The 21,096-nt window shown below is 37.3% G+C and overlaps 1 protein-coding gene across 1 annotated transcript in view; it reads right to left on the reverse strand.

Annotated features, from left to right (window-relative positions):
* Window positions 1-964: 964 nt before the first annotated feature.
* pid1 (phosphotyrosine interaction domain containing 1) overlaps window positions 965-21,096 on the reverse strand; it is a 22,260-nt gene continuing 2,128 nt past the window's right edge. The window contains exons 2-3 of the mRNA XM_027140288.2: window positions 10,971-11,117; window positions 965-5,300 (exon numbers count right to left, since the gene is read on the reverse strand). Coding sequence (XP_026996089.1) covers window positions 4,836-5,300; window positions 10,971-11,117 — 612 coding nt within the window. The 3' untranslated portion in view covers window positions 965-4,835. The remainder of the gene's footprint in view (window positions 5,301-10,970; window positions 11,118-21,096) is intronic.

Raw genomic sequence — 21,096 nt, forward strand, 5'->3', positions numbered from 1 at the left:
CTTTATTAGCGCTAGCACTAAGTCTCCAACTGCAATGTGCCAAATACTCTGTAGTTTGCTGTATGCTGAAGGCTGAAAAAAATGAGCAATTTTCTGCATGATTAGTGTCCACCATCACCTGGGTACAGTATAGATTTTTTTTTCTCTCAACTTTCCTGCCTTTTTTTTTGCTTTTCTTTTTATACATGTCACCATTTCTGTAATTTGGCTCCAGATTCTGGCCCAAAGAGTTGATGCACTGTTTTATCATATACAATAGATTGTGATAAATACATGAGCCAAAACAGCGTCTAATTCTGAAAAAGATTTTATTTTATTGTTTTTTTTTTTATGTTTACTATTCATTTCAGCTATATGATTTTATATTGTTTTTATGGACTTTTATGTGTGTCACCAACTGCAATTTGATTTTGTCGTGCTTTTACCTTTAAGGGTTATTTGTCATACAGTTATACAGTATGTCATACTGTAGCAGTCTGCCACAGCATATTGTAATTAAATTAGCTCTAAATTGGGGATATTTATATCCAAATAACCAATGCTGTAGCAATTAAAACACTTTGTATGTAATTCAGTATGTCTCTTTGCAGGTGTAGTAAAAAAATTTTTTAAAAACTAGCTGTTTTTTTGTTTGTTTGTTTTCTGACATAATCAGGTAAAAGAAAAATAACAAAATGTTGGACATTGAGCTTTCTATTTTAAAAGAAAAATGGTAGACTGGTTAATATCTATATGAGGGTTATTTCACCTACGCTAAATTGCCTTAGGTGTAATTGAGTGTACAAATGTGTGTGTACGTGTTATCCTATGAGAAATGCCATTCTACCTTCTGCCTTCTACCTGCATCCAGCATCCCCTGAGCTTGGTGTTTACTAAAGATATTTCATATCTCATGCATTCAAATTATTTAGAAATATACTGAACATACACAGCTTTTTGAAAAACAACACAAAAAACTATTTAGTGCTGGTAAGGAGTTTATAGGTGAGGACTTTTATTTGATAGAAATTCACACCAGACATTTAAAGCTGCTATGGCAGGAAGTGAGAACATTCACAGAAAACAACAGCACACTCACTCATTCTGCTTCTGCACAATACTGACTTTATGTGATTAAACAAAATGTCTATAAACATTCGACTGGAATAATAGAGAACTGATACATCTGTATAAACAAAGGCTTCATGAATACACTGTAGAGATAAATTTATATTCATATTTATATATAGATCTCTTTCTCTCTCTGTTCTACTAATTGTCAGTACAGTTACTTAGATGTTTTATATTTGGAGAACTCTGTGTGTGTGTGTGTGTGTGTGTGTGTGTGTGTGTGTGTGTGTGTGTGTGTGTGTGTGTGTGTGTGTGTGTGTGTGTGTGTGTGTGTGTGTGTGTGTGTGGGTGTGTGGGTGTGTGTGTGTGTTACATATTCCATAGTCAACTGTACAAGAAAATATATCCACAATCATGTGAACATAACCAATCAACAAGTACCTTAAAATAAAAAGTGTGCAGCTTGATATCAAACATTCGCTGCTCAAAAAAAAAAAGACAGGAACTGAAACTGATACTAAGGCTTCATCCCAAATGCTAAAGTTCGTTTCTGGTCTTCCAAAGAAAACATCAGCAATTTAAAGCCATGTTCACTGTGTTGATCATACAGCCTGACTCACAGTGGACGCAGTGCATAAGCTTAGCTAATTAATCTAGAGGAGCTGTAGCTTGTATATAGCTTGTGTGCTGGTTAAAGTAGATCACAGATTATCCCATTAAGTACCAGGCTTTATGTAAAACCTCCCAAATAACAGTTCTCAATCATCAGCACTTGTAAAGAATGGTTCATAATGAAGGCATGTACTATAGAGTTGCATTTGGGATGCAGCCAGGCAGGTCAATGCAGAGAGAATAAAACAGCAAAAAAAACTTTTACAACAGAACACAGCACTGTGGAGAATCTGTATTTATATACAGCAATAAATTTGGCTGAGAAACAAATCTGTCACTCACTTCAAACCATATATGCAAACACACACACACACACACATACAGAACACAAAGCGTCACCTAATACTGGTGTCAAAAACCCATTCTGTTAAGATTTACCAATGGTTTATCCATGGTATTTAGTATAAATCTCTCTCTCTCTCTCTCTCTCTCTCTCTCTCTCTCTCTCTCTCTCACACACACACTCACACACACACACACACACACACACACACACACACACACACACACACACACACACACACACACACACACACATCTGGCTGTTAAAAACACAATTTTTGAAAATACACTCGGTAAATACTTCAGCTACTCAGGAAACATTGTGTGAAAGAGGGAACAAATTCCAGAGATTCTTACTGGCTAAGGAGAATGCAAGACAGGAATGTCCCACCACTCATACATTTACTGTAACACACAGTGGCTTTGTGTATAGGCTTTTTGGGGTGAGGTGGTGGTGGTGGTGGTGGTGTGTGTGTGTGCGTGTGGGGAGGGGGGGGGGGGTTTACTTTTCCCTCAACTATTTTCGCTTACAGTATTCAAGAATGTATTGTTATTCTAGAACAACATTCTTTTACAGCATTCAAGAAGAATTTCCGCAGTATAGAATGTTTGCAGTACTAGAAAAATATATTTCATCACAATGTTATAAAACAACGTTCCTCTTGGCATTTTTTTTAACGTATCATGATGCTGTAAAACACAATGTTGAAGAACGCTCTAGAACATTCTGGCACAATTGTATTCTAAAACAATCTAACATTCTCAAACAAGATTTCAGCAATGTTTCAAAACAACTCATCATTTATCTGATGCTCTTGTATAGAACTAAACCATGTTCTAGCTATGTACTGCAAAATTGTTTCACCATTGATGTTCTAGAATAAGGCATAAAACATCTATTGTAGCATCTTGGGACAGTGTTCTATTGTCATGTTCCAGAACATTCAGTAACCAATTTCCAATATACAAAGATCTGTTGAGAGATACTAAAACATTATTCTAAAGCATGTTTCATCACCAAGTTCCATCACAATCTACTGGACTCACTATTCTCACATTATTTAAAATACTCCATAAGCTACAGTAGCCCAATTATATTTTCGGATGTCAAGAAACCTGTTAACTGAGCTAAAAAATGGGAGCTAATGTCATTTATCCTGAAGTATAACAAGGTATTTAACTAATTAACTGCAATGACAATTAAAACAAATTCTCAAATGCCATGGATAATTATTCGTAGCCATAGGCCTAGTCAATATTAACATTAGAATTTCTCATTGAAGTACAGAAAAAGGAAAATGTGTATAAAAAAAGTGACAATTAGATGGCGGAATTTATTGTAAAGCTATTTTTCTCTAATAGGTATTTTAATTTAATCTTTGATGATTTCAGGTTTAAAGTTTTTAAGTTGAAAATAATGTAATGTCAAAATGGAAATGTAATGCAGTAAAAATTGCTTACCTAGAAGCATGATTTTAAAACTAGCTGGTACTGCATTGTACCATGAAATATTGTAAACACTTCTAGTATGTTATGTTTGAATGTACATAATACAACTTTAAAAACAATAGAAATAGACATATTATCTTTCTGTGCTTGGGGGACTGCCTCCAGATCATACTCGACAGAGGGGAGCTACAAATAGTAAAGTTTGAGTATGGACTAGTAATCTGTTTGTGATGAGCACCTAGGCTAGTGATTTTCACCTTTGGTCAAATGTGACATTTTGAAAAAAATAATCTTGAATAAATTTTTATTATATGGTGATGCAGCATTGGCCACTTTTCATCTATGTTCTAGAACAGTGTACAGTATGCAAAATAATAATGACGCATCCTGATGTAATATTTTGAACTAACAATGTTCTACAACAATGACACAATATTTGCGGATCCATTAAAAATGCCTGCAACATTCCTCAATGTTCTAAAATACATGTTCTTTACCATCTTTTTGGAACAATGTTCCATCCCAATGTACCAGAAGCATGCTAGCAACATTCTAGAACATTCCATCACATTCTAAAACAAATGTTGCATCATGATGCAATATTCAGGAAGAATCTTGCGTGTGTTCTAGTACAACAATCCCAATATTTGACGCTCCATAAAAAGCTTGTGCTATTCTAAAACAATGTTCTAGAACAACGGGTGCAATGTTCTAGGGCAACACAATATCAAGGCATTCAAGAACATTGTTCAAAAATAATGTAAAACCATCTGACTTTTTTTTTTTTAAATAATTTAGATACATGTTCTATAACAAGGGGTTGCAATACTCTAGAAAAGGTTTCCAATGTGATATTCTAGAACAAGGCTTGTCGTATTTTGGAGCAATGTTTTATCTAACACCACATTCCATCATGAGCTGGAATATGAGAGCGACAATCTATTGTACAAATCATCTATAACAATGTTTGTCAAAACTCTAAATGCAGTATTCTATAACAGTATTCTAGAACACACCTGGATCACAATATTCATTCATTCATTCATTCTTTCATTCATTTTCTACCTCTTATCCGAAGTTCTCGGGTCACAGAGAATTGTAGAACAGCCATGGCAACATTCTGAAACAATAAACTATCGCAGCAGCTGAGAACAACAGTCCATTGTGATGTCCTAATACAAGTTCTAGATCAAACTTTCATTGCAACATTCTAGAACAATAACAAGATTTGTGAGCAATATGGCTGCAGTGATGCATTTATTTATTAGCCACGAGCTAAGAGAACATTTTGATTTTTTTTTTCTTTATTATCCCACCAAAGACAGAAACAGAGATGGGATCACACATTCCCCCTACAGGTCCCACCCCCTCGACCCTCAGCCTCAGCCATCATCAGGATTGCCATTTGAGTCTTCAGGAATCTCGCGTTCTGATTGGTGGATGCGCCCGTCGGTCCGCATGGAGTGGAAGGTCTTGTTGAAGGCATCCATCATTGCGTGAGCAAGCATCTTGGCAGCACGCTTGCTTTCACACTCCACGGCGTGGCAGTCCATCTGGAACGTCAGGTCCTCGTTGATCTGCCGGTAGATGAATGCGAACACCTTTGGGCTCACCTCATGATCCGCTGTGCAGTATGCGATTTGTGCCACCTGGAATGTCTCCACTGAGTCTGGCGCCTCACTCCGCCCACTCAAGTGGTGCAAACGCACCTGGAAGGGCCGGATCTCCAACAAGCCATCCATGGCGATTGACGAGCATTTTGTATCCCATAATGCCACCACGGCAGACTCAGTGCAGCCTGAGAGGAACTTAGAGCCTGGGATTGTCACTTTCCCTAGATATGTCACCTATAAGAGACACAAAGTGAGAGCTAAGTACAATTCATAGAAACAGTAGTGTGTTTTTGGTAGATACTCACACACACACACACACACACACACACACACACACACACACACGTTGTTGAGCAACTCTTGTTGTGTCATTTGCCTTAGCATTTGCATGTGTGTGTCTGTGTGTAATTTTTACATTTGAAAGTCCATTAATTTGAGAAAAAACATCCATATTCTACTCCTAATTGTATGTACATGTCTACATAAGACTTAACTTCTGCCATGTGAGCAAACATTACAATACTATACACACAACTATACTAAAAGACTGATAAAAAAAGACTCAATGTCGGTTTCATATAAATAAGATCCATTATGGAGGTAGTCTGTTTGTCTGTCTGTCTTTAGACCTTCTGGGAGCTGCAAGAGGAAATGGCAGTAATATCTACTCTCTGAAGATGATTTGCTACAGAGAGTCAGATGAGTTTTCTCTTCCTGGAATTTTGGAACATTAGAGACAACAATCTTTCCTCTCTCTCTCTCTCTCTCTCTCTCTCTCTCTCTCTCTCTCTCTCTCTCTCTCTCTCTCTCTCTCTCTCTCTCTCTCTCTGCATGCTGGGACTGAGTGGATGGAGCATTGTGAGTGTGAGAGCATGCTTGTGGCTTTTATCTCAAGCCTCTTTACTTGCATATCTTTACTTTTCTATAAATGCACAAACAGATTATTTTCTTTATCTTTTCTTTATATTCTATTAGCAGTTTAGTTTTAGTTACTTTGCTCCCAAGGTACAGTATGCAGGGCCTGAGTTCACTCACACAGCATCATGGCTGTGTGAAAGTGTTGTTTGCAGCGAGCAGTGAAAAGTCCTGTTTAGCCGAATGAACAATGAAATTGTCATCTTTCTTAACAAGGCTGAAAAAAGCTAAAAAGTTGTTAAACATAGTTATAGATGGAGCATATACCACAGTCCTTCCCTTTCCCAGCGGCGACCAAGAAAGTTTCAAACAAGTTCAGCCATTGGTCAAATGTCTTTCGGCCAATTATCAATAATAAAATCCTGGTTGAAGCACTAAATTGTCACAGCAAACTTGTTCCCTTGATCCAGAAGCCAATCACCATTGCTAAAATGTATTCTCGTTTAGAAGATTTTGTTACATGGTGATAAAAAACAACTTTTAACTTTTTTTTAACGGAAAAATGTAAGTTTTGGTTGCAATATCCCGGAACATGAAGGATAATTAAATGGTTAGATAATAATGAGATATCCCTGAACCAATGGAACAGCAGGCTGAGGTGGCTGGAGGGCAAGGGGGAGCCTGCTAAAGGCAGGTCAGACTCAATAAACAACGCAAACACAGGTATGAGAGTTGCTTTACAAACAAAGAGGTGTACTGTCTAAAAAATAGTGTGGAAACTCATTAATGAAATAAATGTGAAGAAAGTAAAGTGTAGACATAGAAATAAAGCCCCGGTTTTCTCTGAAAGGGTTTTTATTTTTCCTTTATCTGTCATGATTGAGTTTCAGATTGCTACTTTAAATTTGAATGGTGCAAGAGACAGTAAAAAAGGGCAGAATTATTTGAAGTACTCCTATAGAAGAATATGGATACAGCATTCCTGCAGGAAACACACAGTGATTTTATGAATGTGATAGATTGGGAAAGCGAAAGGAAATCCGTATTTCGATCTGTAATCACAATTCATCAGCAAACAACGCATTTGCCATTTTATTTTCTAAGACCTTTTGTCCAGACTCATATGAGCTGGTTGAGATTATTAAAGGAAGTATTATTTAGACATTCTAAAAGATGATGCCAACTACATGTGGTCTTTGAAGACAACAACCTCCTCATCAATGCACAATTGTCAGACTGTATATTTATATTCACACCCCCTACTGTCACCCAAATGAGGATGAGGTTCCCTTTTCAGTCAGGTTCCTCTCAAGGTTTTTCTTTCCCATAGTCGCTTGAGTCACCTCAGGATTGCTCATTGGGGATAAATACAAACACATTTAAATATAAGTCAATATTAATGTTGAACTTTTGTATTATATTAATCTGTATAATATTAAACTTTTCGTATTATGATTCTTATGTTCTGAAAAGATGCTTTGAGACAATGTCCTTTGTTAAAAGCGCTATACAAATAAATTTGAATTGAATTAATATAAACCATATCTAGGTATGAGCATTCACTATGCATTGCAGAGTCTTTCAACAGGAGGCAGTGCAGCCCCGTACCATACAGTGATGCAGTTGGTGAGGATGCTCTCAATGGTGCCCTAGTAGAAGAAGCACATGATGGGAGGTGGGACTCCTGCTTTGCTCAGTTTTCCAGAGGAAGTTGAGGCATGAATGAGCTTTCCTGGACCCTACTTTTGTCTCCAAATCTGGACATGTGTGAAGGTAGCTTGTTAGATTTCCTTAATTCTTGTTCTCAAGATCTTGCTTCAAGCTCAAGCAGAGTTCTTTATAGAGCAGCATGTGTAAAGGCTAATAACAAGAATATTTTAGATAAAAGGACTTACACACCTTGGCATTTAGTGCATGGATTGAGTCAGATAAATGAGATTGGAGAGCCTTGACAATGGAGAGCCACCATTATCTATAAGTACAGGTGACATTCGGTGGAGAATTATTTATGGGATTATTGCAGTCAATACATTGATTTCAATTCTAAATACTGAAGTTAAACCTAAATGTCCAGTTTGCATGTGAAAAGAAAGTTTTGAGTTAGACTGAAACCCATCTTTGACTTATCGAATAGAATGTTTTGTTGTTTAAACGAAACGTTTTCAACGAGAAACTTTATCCTTGGGTATATGTATGTTGGGAAGAATCATTTTGTATGTCTGACTGTTTGATTCAATTTTAGGGGAAGCAAAATTAGCAAATGACATGAGTAGAAAGAGCAGGACAGAACAGGGAACTGGACAGAATGCTCAGCTGCTGTTTGTGAGCTTGATGAAGGCAAGAATCTTGATTGACTTTTACATTTATGAGTCAACTGACAATATTGTAATCTTTGAGTCAACATGGTGCAGCAATGAGTTGTCATTTATTTATTTATTTATTTGTTTGTCTGTTTGTTTATTTATTTATTTATTTACTTATTTATTTGTCTTAAAATTAATATTATTTTTTATATGTAATAAAGACAAAAAGACTTTAAAATTCTCTCTCTCTCTCTGTCTCTCTCTCTGTCTCTCTCTCTGTCTCTCTCTCTGTCTCTCTCTCTATCCTACTAGTAAGTCCATTATTGTATACCCTGAGTGCATTTCCATGTGTGTGTGTGTGTGTGTGTGTGTGTGTGTGTGTGTGTGTGTGTGTGTGTGTGTGTGTGTGTGATTTATAGTGTTGCAATGGACAGTGAAAAACACATTTTTCCAGATTTCCTTGTAAGACAGACAGAAAGAAAGACAGAGGGGTCTTAAATGCGGAAAGGTGAAACATAAAAAGTTTTTTCCTTTATCTTTCAAAAACTTAAGCTGTAGTTTGAGTACAATCTTTGGTTAACAGTTTTGAGTGACATTAGACCACTAGCTTCGTCCTTCATAACTTCCTGTTATAAGATACCCATAAAAAATGATTAAAGATTATTAAAACTGTTTCTAGCCTTGACTTATTTCAGGTTTTAACTTTTCGTATTCTGTTGTCAGATAATTTTGTATATTTCTAGAAGTGTTTGCTTAAAAGTGGTACAATTATGTGCCAAAAGAGCAGGACTATACATACATACAACGCGTCTTGGAACTTGTCATGGAAAGAACCTGCAAACTCCACACACACACACAAACACGCACGCCGAAAACAGGAATCAAACCACCAATCGTGGAGGTGTGAGGCAAACATGCTAACCACTGAGTAAGAGCAAGACTTCAAGCTCAAACAGTACAAATTAATTTAGGTAATAACAAGGTTTAATAATCTTTTATTAAGTGAACTGCATTGTAACCTAATAATAATTTTTTTAATAAATTCAAGACATTTTCACTTTAACTCATTCTTTGTGGTGGAGGTAGACGTCATATAAATTTACCAGCATATAAAAATAGTCCAGTGTACTTCTCTTATAAACTACTTATAATCTTAAGTATATCGCAAGTAATCTTTACATCTCTCATATATATTTGAATGAATCATTAACTTGTCGGATCTGAGAACAGTGTGTGACTATTGTGAGACCTCTACAGAAACCCAAAAGGGGAAATGAGATTACTTGTGTTTTTTGTCTCAGACTAAAACAGGTGAGAGCCCAGACTTACGCAGATTTCATTTCTATTGATCTTATTGTTGTCTTGAAGAATATTTAGAAAAAATTAAAAAATAGATGTATTTTAAGATTTGTTTTCCAGGCTAGGCTCTAGACCGGGCATCACCAAATGGCGGACCGCGGTCCGGATCCGGACCGAGTGACGGGTCTGCCCGGACCCGTTAAAGTTATAATATTATCCTATTAAGCATCTCCTTATTATAATCTATTATTATAAGATTATATAAGCTCTTTGATATTAATAAAAAGATCAATCTTTCATTCATGCTCAGTTAATCTAGTATTACGACAGGAGCGTCATCAAAAGCCAAGGCAAAAACAGATTGTTTCTGTTCCATACTCCAGAGCAGAAGGTGGCAGTAATGCACCTAATTACACTGGCAGGATAATTAAGATTCAAACTGCTGGCAGGACAGTTACATGTCCATGTCTCTCACTAGGAACGGAAGATGGAAGGGGAGTAAGGAAAGGTGGAAAGGAGAGAGGAAAAAGGGAGCTGCTCAAAGCTCTACACTTTTCTTTTATTCAGTAAAATTCTGCCCTGTTCTATTTTACCTGAAATGTTCTTTTGACTAAGGTTCCTGTGTTATTAATGTAGTTAATATTTAAAAAAGGTGCAGCTCAAAAGTCTTTTGTTTAATTTTTTTATTACATTTTTTATTTTATTATTTATTATTTATTTATTTATTCATTTTAAATTAAAAGCACTTTTATTTTATTCAAAAGATTCTGAATGTTTTACATTACTTGAAATATAGGCCCTAAGTTCAGGCTGCTCAAAGCAAAGTGTGTTTGCACTTTTTATTTATTTTATTTAGAAGAAATTCCGTGTCTGTTGTCTGTTACTTGACATGTAGTAAAGACAACTACAGTATTGTTTTCCATTCAAGTGCCATACAAGTTCAGACTGTGAAAACACTTGAGATTTAACAATAAATTATATAGAAATGTATGTGTGTTATTGATCTTATTAACATGAGGGTACACTATTTTAAGTGACAATATAAGATTCGGACCTTTGCTGGGAGGAAATTTTAGTAACTGGACCTCTTTGAATTTTAATTGAAAACCCCTGATCTAGACCCTGACCACAATTAGCGGTTACTGAAATAAGTGACTGAGTGTTTGTAACTGTTTTAGAATTTTATGGATTAGCTATTTTCGCTAATGCTTTAGCTAATCCCAGGCTACTATGATGACGATAAAAACTAGTAGCCACAGAGATAACATTTTGTGATTTGTTTTCCATACTGTTAGAGTAATGATATATCATTATTGTTAGAGGTCCCTTACACACTATATTGGCATATGATATGATGAAAATGTAGTGTGTTCTTGTTATTCCACTAGTTTCTGCACCTTATAAATGGTGTGTTTATGTGATTGTGGTGTGTATGTCTCTGTCATACCTTATAGCCAGTGTGTGTGCGTTGTTTTGTGGTGTGTGTTGTGGAGCAGAGCTCGATGGCCTCCGGTTCATGAAAGATGACACTCGGCAGTGAGTCCTTACGTAGTGTCAAAACATTCAGCTTTGACTTCAACATGTTCTGGAAATGCTGAGAGAGACAAGGAGAGAAACACAGTAAGAACATAATTATTATTTATATATATTTTTTTTTACATTTTATTGAATTCAAAGACTGACAACATTTACATGCCTTTGGTGTAAATGCTTTGCTCCATTATCCATTCAAAACTAACCAGAGCTGAAACTGTGTGTTATTTTTGGAGTCAGGCACCAAGTTAACAATAAAAAAATTTCCATTGACCCTTTCGGAATGAATCTATTTCATGAACATTATTTAGATTCTTGAAATAATATTATCTAGATAATTGTAATTCCTGATTTTTTCAACTAATAGAAAAAAGGTCTGAATAGACTTTGGTGCTTGATCGCTTAAATATAATGAGACTGATGAAGTGGGTTAAGATAAAATTTGATGAAAATTATCCATCGTCTTAAAAACCATAACCAGTAGGAAAGATTAATAGAAATTTGTTCTATTGCTTGTGATGAATATCATACTCTGTAAACTAATCTCAGCATATATAGGCAGAAGAAGAACCAGACAGAAATATACACAGACTGATTACATAATCTAAATTAAATCTAATCAGGAATAATATTTGCGATGTGGAGTGAGTTGTTGGAGTCAGAGCAACAAGGAAAAGGTTTCAAGGTCGTCTGTATGTGTACACATTACACAAATCTGGCTTTAGCAAACAAACAGTTTATCTGACAGTGTTTAATTATTTACTATTATTCAATGTTTAGTCATTTAACCTTTTGAATGAGTTCATTTGTTATACGCTTAATTTTTATAGATTTTTTGTTTCATTGGATCAGCAACTTTAAACACAGAATTCCTATGCAGAAAGGAAGAGAGAGAGAGAGAGAGAGAGAGAGAGAGAGAGAGAGAGAGAGAGAGAGAGAGAGAGAGAGAGAGAGAGAGAGAGAGAGAGAGATCAAAAGAAAGAAATACAGAAGGGGAAATATGAGAGAAAAAGTGAGGGTGCTGCAAAAAAAAGAGCTTACTTTTGTTAGTTTCCTTCTGGAAGGTAAATTCCCAGAATTTATACAGACTCTGATCCAGATTGTGAAAGTGGTGTTTTGCAACTGAGTGGCTGTGATTTAGACTCTGTGTGTGTGTGTGTGTGTGTGTGTGTGTGTGTGTGTGTGTGTGTGTGTGTGTGTGTGTGTGTGTGTGTGTGTGTGTGTGTGTGTGTGTGTGTGTGTTTTTAAAAGTATCAGCATGCAAACCCAAAAGTGTCTGGCTGATCTGCTGAACTGAAACTGTCGAATGTTCAGTGTTGAATTTTCACTAATAATGTTATAATAACAATTAATAACAATTAATATTGTCCAGATCTACCACTAATGACTTTTTATATTAGGGATCAATTCAATAAGCAGTATTTTTTTAAAAAGAGAACAGAATTAACTCAACTTATTTTCTGTGTTATGCTACTTTCACTCACTCACCCACACCCACCCACACACACACAGTCACATACACACACACACAATAATGGGTCAACACTAAACTAACGATAATGTACCTCCCCTATACGGTTAACATGTCTTGTACTTCAACCTACTGGTACAAGCGTATGAGCTCCAGTGTGCATTTTTGTTTTCCATTACAAAAAACTTTCCACGTCTATGGACAAAAATGTCTATAATATGATATTCCTGAGACAATTCTACACATACGCCATGCATCAACTGAGACAGATCAAACATTATGCATAACTAAATTTAAGCATGAATGAAGTCTGAGTGAAAGGTGACAGACAGAAGCAGGCAGCCGATCAGGAGAAAGAGAATGAGAGCGCATGAGAGTGTAAACAAAGCAAGTGGTGTTCAGTACGTAGCTTGCAATAAGACTGTTCTACCAGATACACCAAAATTCCAGTGTCACGTTACAGGTAACGTTAAATATCAAATAAATATCAAACTACACATGCATCAAAATCACACCAATGTCCTCTAATATGTTATTTCTATTAAAATGATTATTTTGTTTTAAAATATTCTAAAGATAATAATAAATATGGGCTACACACCATCCATACTCTACACCGCTTATCTAGATGGGTTGTAGGGAACCTGGATTCGGTCCTATGAGATTCGGATGCCAGTCCGAATCATACACAATCATACACGCACTCACACTGTCAGAAAAACGGGAGTGTCTTCAGTGATAAAAACCCAGACCCAAACGCGGGGATAGCAAAAACATGATTTATTAAGTAAAACACAAAATAAATAGAAAAACACTGGGGAAAAGAAACAGAGACTCAAAAACCAAGACAGAGAACATGAAGACAATACAATGACAAAAAAGGGAAGACAGTAAGAGAAAGAAGGAACAGGTGTGCAGAGGCTATTATATCACACTCAAGTTATATAAAATCAGAGCAAAAGAAGAAGAGGATGCTAGAAATGAGGAACAGAAAGAAGGAAAGAGGACAGGGGGTGGGGGACAGGAAACACGTTCAAGCTAAATCAGCAATTTCAGACAGGGAGAGAGAGAGAGAGAGAGAGAGAGAGAGAGAGAGATGGTGAGAGTTACACAGTGGTGTGTGTGTCTCAGTAGGACAGCAGTTCTGTGGTATTCTATTAATAATATTTTGACTAGGTTCTTTTTTATTCCAGAATGTGTGTGTGTGTGTGTGTGTGTGTGTGTGAGTGTGTGTGTGTGTGTGTGTGTGTGTGTGTGTGTGTGTGTGTGTGTGTGTGTGTGTGTGTGTGTGTGTGTGTGTGTGTGTGTGTGTGTGTGTGTGTGTGTGTGTGTGTGTGTGTGTGTGTGTGTGTGTGTGTGTGTGTGTGTGTGCATGCGTGTGTGTGTTTTACCTCCAACTAGAGTTTGGACAGTGTGTTAGAGGAAAAACATTTAAGTAAAACTCCAGGTGAGAATGAAAGCAGTCTCTCTATGTCTCTGTCTGTGTCTGTCTCTTTCATTCTCTCTCACTGTGTGTGTGTGTGTGTGTGTGTGTGTGTGTGTGTGTGTGTGTGTGTGTGTGTGTGTGTGTGTGTGTGTGTGTGTGTGTGTGTGTGTGTGTGTGTGTGTGTGTGTGTGTGTGTGTGTGATGGGTTTAACAGGTCAGGTGAATCTGACCAAACACAACAGAGAGAAAAACAGACATAAATAAGACAGAGAGGATTTTGACCTGGATAAGTATAATATATTAAACAAAATAAATCAGAATCGATTCACCTGATTCAGTCTACTATTGCTCCATGCTGAAATCTAACTGTGACAATGTCCATATGTGCTTGTTTAACATCTCATTCCAGATGCAGTCCCCCTTTGCTGTTATAATAAACTCCTCTCTTCTGGGAAGGATTTTTACTAGATTTTGGAGCATGACTGTGGGGATTTGCTCAGCTACAAGAGTATTTATCAGGTCAGGCTCTGATGTCGGGCTTAGAGGCCCGGGCTTTGGTTCGGCATTCCACTTTATCTCAAAGGCGTTGGGTAGGGTTCCAGTCAAGTCACAGGGTCTTAATAGACCTTATTTTGTGCAGTTCAAGCACAGGCACAGCAGCTTACTACCCCTTCTATCTCATCATAAGCACTGTGAAATCAAAAATCTGATTAAAACCAGATATCAACAGAAAATAATGTGGCGTCATTAAGTGTAGTATCCCAAATGCATGCATGTAATGGAAAAGCATGTCTCAACTATCTAAAGTTACTGTTTACTTTGTTGTGTTATAGGATTAATTCTTTAAGGCTGTGGTGCCAATCATTTTCCTCATGGCCCACACTCATTTAATAAACTTGCCAAAAAAGTTTTTCAGTTTCAAAATTCCTCCCAATATCCAGTCTTAAGGCATCATTTTATTTTATTATTTTTAATTTATTATCCCACATATAATTATTGTAAGTAATGAGGCCTAACTGCTACCTTTAGTTATTGGATTATCCTCACCATTCAATGAGAGAAGTAATAGTACTGAGACGTAGTGTCACTGATATCTCTTTACACCTGAAAGTCTGTTCCTGTCCTGGCTTTTAATAAAGTTCACTTAAAAAATGCAGATTCCTGAGCCCAGAAACCAGACCCTGAATCTGCTGTCCCAAGAGGTCACTCGCAATTTTTTGTGTTGCTCTTTGAGCAAATCTGATTTGGACATTTCCAAGATCTCCAGGTGAAGAGATGCTTAGTGCAGAGTTTCAAGTAACCTTTTGTCCTCAGCCACTGGCTGTCTGCAGAAATGTTGAATGGTTGTCATAGAAACACAGAGAATTTCTTGAGAGAATAAAGCTCACAATTCGCTCTTTGAAATTCTCTATCAGACTTACCATGAACAAACAAATCATGGAATCTTCTTGCATTTTCTTCTCGTTACATTATCGGCACACTTAGAGGAGTGCAGTTAGTCTCATTCAAACAAGGCCTTAAGCAGAGAACTTTGAGTCCCTTCACATTGCCTAGAAATTGCAAATTGCAAAACTGTTATGTGACAACAAATCCCCTTGCTTGATTGGATAATCACACCTGAACACAGTAACACTAGCACACTACAGTACCTCACACCCTACAGTATAAACATCACTGACTGCTGCCAATAAACACACTGAGAACCTTACTTAAGTCTTAATATAGATATAAAATATATTTTTATTTATATATTTATTGGATTTTTCATTCATTGCTATTCTTTTGTAAGGGAGACGTGCAAAGTAAGATTTTCATTGTATGGTCTAAACTATTGTGTTTTCACTGTGTACATGACAATAAACCACTTGAACCTTGTATCTAACCCGGTACCTACGAGCTGCTGCTATAATCTGAAAGACTGTCCGGCACTCATCCCAGGATTTATAATATGCTCCTTTCACCGCACTTAGTCCTACAGTAATAATTCATCATGTAACTATTCAGTGTCACCCAGATGAGAATGATTTCCATTCCTAAGTCTGGTTCTTGTCAAGGTTTTCTCTCTCATGTCACCTCACTTAGTTTTTCCTTGCCTCTGGCCTCTGGATTGCTCAATAGACAAATAAAATTTAATCATGATGTTCAGCTGACATTTCCTTCAGCAGAACTCTGAACATACGAGGCTGCGGACTGGAACTCCCACGAATGAAAATGACAAGTTTCATCACTGTGTACAGTATATAGGGTTTTTTATTTTCCTACACAGTTTAGTATGATGGTTTGTAATAATCGATGCAGTGAACTGTAGTTAGCACTGGGGTAGTTTGTCCATGTTCTTTTTACTAACAACACAATATCTACAAAAATTCAATGAAACCTGCAAATACACTGCCGTTTCATTTCTAGTCATGATTTTATGGACATGGACTCATTAATGAAAATGACTATGCTGTAGTCTATTATTGCTGTCTTACTATTATTATTAACCACCTTGCGTAGGACTGTAGTTTGAGAGCATGTAAATGAACTGGATTAGCATCTGTATGGTCTAATAGAATAACACAATATTTGTGTCAGCTCTGACTTTGCTGTCAGTAATGTGCATACATACAGTAGCTTGCTGTTAGTGAACCATGTACTAAAGCCTTGTAGCTCTAAATCCCTAAAGTACTAAAGCCTTCAAACTCTAAAGCATTAAAGCAAAAAGCTTAAGTACTATAGCCTTAAGGTTCTAAACCGTAAAACCCTAAGGTACTACATGTTCTGCATTCTTATAAACATAAAGCTTTTACAGTATAAATCCTTCATCCTTTAGTTAGAGCCTTATATCCATAAGGCTCTAACACTTACAAGCTGTAATGTACTAAATTCCTAATTTCCTAAATGACAATATTCTATTGCCTAACAATGTAAAGTTCCTCAAGCCTTACACACCAGAGCCTTGAAACCATGCAGAAATCCTTAAATCCTTAAAAATAAGTCCTAAATCCCTACAGAGCTATAGACGAACATTAAAATGGTGCCCTAAAATATCACACACCTACACAACCTTCTTCTGAATTGAAAGTCGTGGTGCGCACACAATATGACTATTGTCCATGTTAAATAATTTGCTGTATCATATATTGTATAACGTGACAGCAAATACACAGAAACTGTGAGGCAGGTGGAGGAAAAAAACAGCAGCCATCCTCATCTGACTCATAACTTACTCACATGCACACAGACACACATACATAAATACAGTTCAATCCAGTGGTTGCTGTAGCAACGACATCATAAATGAGTCATTGTGGTAATAGAAGAAGGATTCGCAAAGAATTATATGAGGCATGCTATAACACACAACATCATCATGGACAGCTCCTAATACAACAACTGTAAGAGAACTGCACCGAACAAGAGAGAACGTTGAAGAAAACACTGCCGTTCATCACCGCCATGGCAACGGGCTGTGGCAAGGCAGCAGTGGTTGTCAAGGTAACCCTGTAAAGGACAAAAAAGCAAGTGTGCATTCAGAGGAACAAAAAATCGTGTATGAGAAAAAAAGTGGTGTGTGTGTGTGTGTGTGTGTGTGTGTGTGTGTGTGTGTGTGTGTGTGTGTGTGTGTGTGCCAGTGATAGTGCTGCTGTCCTTGTAGTTAGCATCTCTTTATAACATCCCCATCTACTAACAGTACATGAACTTTACACTCCTATGTTATAGAGTATGCAGAGAATTGTTTTGAAATATTCTTATTTGGTACTCACTATTACATTTTTTAATATTCAGCACTTTATAAAACTTTAGTAAACTCAGAACTCAGTGGTTGTTGTCCACAAGTGACTGGCAGAGCAAAATTAAATACAAATATCTAATACCATGAAATACTATAATTATTTGGGTATATCATTGACCACTCACTCACTCACTGACTGGCTCACTCAATCTATCACTCACTCACTCAATCTTTCACTCACTCACTGACTCACTCACTCACTCACCCACTTACTCACTCACTCACTCACTGACTGGCTCACTCATTCACTCACTTACTCACTCACTCACTTACTCACTCACTCACTCACTCACTCACTCACACACTTACTCACTCAATGACTGGCTCACTCACACACTCACACACTCACTCACTCACTTACTCACTCACACACTCACTCACTTACTCACTCACTCACTCACTCACTCACTCACTCACTCACCCACTTACTCACTCACTCACTCACTGACTGGCTCACTCATTCACTCACTTACTCACTCACTCACTCACTCACCCACTTACTCACTCACTCATTCACTGACTGGCTCACTCATTCACTCACTTACTCACTCACTCACTTACTCACTCACTCACACACTCACTCACTCACACACTTACTCACTCAATGACTGGCTCACTCACACACTCACTCACTCACTCACTCACTTACTCACTCACTCACTGACTCACTCATCCACTTTCTCACTCACTCATTCACTGACTGGCTCACTCACTCACTTACTCACTCACTCACTGACTCACTTACTCAATCACTCATTCACTGACTCACTCACCCACTCACTCATTCACTGACTCACTCACTCACTCAATGACTGGCTCACTCAATCTTTCACTCACTCACCCACTCACTCAGTCACTCACTCACCCACTCACTTACTCACTCATTCACTGACTCACTCACTAAATTACTCACTCTCTCACTCACTCACTCCCTTACTTACTCACATATACTGATTCACTCACTAAATTACTCACTCACTCACTCACTCACTCACTCACTCACTGACTTACTCAATCACTGACTCACTCCTTGACTCAATCACTGATTCCAAATGAAACAGATGCGACTGTCATTAAGGGCTGCGTCCCAATGTATCACAAGTACTAAAAAAATGAATAAAGCTTTTGTTTAAAATGACAAGGTTCATTGAAAAAAGAGGTAAAGAAAAATAACGACTGAAAGTTTACAGATTACTGTACTTGTGAAATCAAACTCAAAAAGTCACCCGTACTCCACTGATAGTATGTTTAAGCAAAGCTGCTGATTACTCAGCTGCTGCAACACCCATACTGACCCCAAAAACCATCAGTTAAAATTTCACCAACATGTTGTGGGATCAACTGGGAAGGTTCTGTTATTTATGAATATAACCCTAACCCTAACTTTACACAGAAAAGAAGTTTGCATTCTGTTATGTGCTTTGGCCTGGATGTATGATAGAAAAAGTAATGAAACAAATGGTAGGTGGAATTAGAGATCAGCAAAAGTTATACTACATTTTACACACACAGACACACACACACTCACGAACATACATACTCACTCACACACACACAAACACACACATACACACGCGCATACACAAACACAGACACACACACACACACACACACACACACACACCTGTTTACATGAGAAGTTTCACACTTAAAGTAACATTTATGTGGTAATTTAAACCACTCAGCCCGGACACACATTCCTTTGCATACCAACCATAAAACAGTAAAATGTGTTTCAGCTCACAGTCAAAGAAATTCTCTCTCTCTCTCTCTCTCTCTCTCTCTCTCTCTCTCTCTCTCTCTCTCTCTCTCTCTCTCTCTCTGCCTCTCTCTCCCTCTCTCTCTGCCTCTCTCTCCCTCTCTCTCTCCACAGACACAGATGTAAATGTGTTTTGTCTGCACACCAAGATAAATGAACCCACATTATAATCTTAATGTTCAATAACAGTGATTATTAAAGCACATGATGTTGAGTTTACACACCACAAGAACTCTGTGCTGACACACTCAAACACACACACACACACACACACACACACACACACACACACACACACACACACACCACACACCACACACACACACACATACCTGTGTAATGAATTAACGTTATGGTTGTGGTGTGTAAACCATTTAATCCCACCATTCGTTTACTGCACAACTGAGAATGATGGCGCTGGGATCATTTACTACGTGATTTGGTCCTGTTGTGCCTTTGCAGTGTGTGTGTGTGTGTGTGTGTGAGTGTGTGTGTGTGTGTGTGTGTGTGTGTGTGTGTGTGTGTGTGTGTGTGTGTGTGTGTGTGTGTGTGTGAGTGTGTGTGTGTGTGTGTGTGTGTGTGTGTGTGTGTGTGTGTGTGTGTGTGTGTGTGTGTGTGTGTGTGTGTGTGTGTGTGATTGTGTGTAAGTTCATTCTGAGCATCTGGAGTGCATTAAAGGAGCAGCACATGGAAATACCACTCATTCACCACCATTTCACTCATAAAGGGACAAAGTAACACGAAAACCCACATTCTACCAGGCCAGGACATTATTATTCACATCTGACCATAATTGCCAAACTTTTTAATCACAATTTTTTTTTTTTTTTTTTTTTTTTTTTTTACAAATTTCATGTCAGTCTTATACTATAAACCAAACCACACTCACAAATGGTGGTTATATTAATTACATTTAAATGTAGTACCACAATTACAAACATCATCAATAGTCAGCTGTAAAACATCAAAGATTAAGTTCAGCCCTCAGAAACAACAGAAGGATCACAATAAAATGTACATATTTTATTTAATAATGTTAAACCAAATAGTCCAAACAAACTCATTTAAAAACAAAAGCACAGAGTTACGAGAATTTCTCGATGCCAGCTAAAATCAGAATGTAAAAATAGAAGAATTGGCAGAACCCTCGCTGAGGAATGAACTTAGTGTTGTGTAAGACGGACACACACACACACACACACACATACACACAGCCTGTAAACAGATGTGAGGTAAATCAGGAGATTCCAACTCTTGATGTTCAGCACCATGTGGTGAACTTCTTGCACATTAATACACAAGCAATAATAATACACTAATGCTAATAAGAACAACGATAATCCACTAAAACTAAATCTCAGAATGAATGATATAAATTAGGTTTGCTGTAAACATGACATATTTTAGACTGTCTCAAAAATTAGGCTTTGATAAAAGAGCTTTTATTATGAGAAATATTTAAAGAGCATGTTGTTTGGGATGAGATACATCCATGATTAGCCATTTTATCCTGTATCGTGTACACTTAGCCTATAGGTCATGTTAGGTAAACTATGATATCCAAAGGTTTTTTGGACACCTGACCATCACACCATGTGTTTTTCTG

Source organism: Tachysurus fulvidraco, chromosome 13 (genome assembly GCF_022655615.1).
Source record: "Tachysurus fulvidraco isolate hzauxx_2018 chromosome 13, HZAU_PFXX_2.0, whole genome shotgun sequence".
Taxonomy (NCBI): domain Eukaryota; kingdom Metazoa; phylum Chordata; class Actinopteri; order Siluriformes; family Bagridae; genus Tachysurus; species Tachysurus fulvidraco.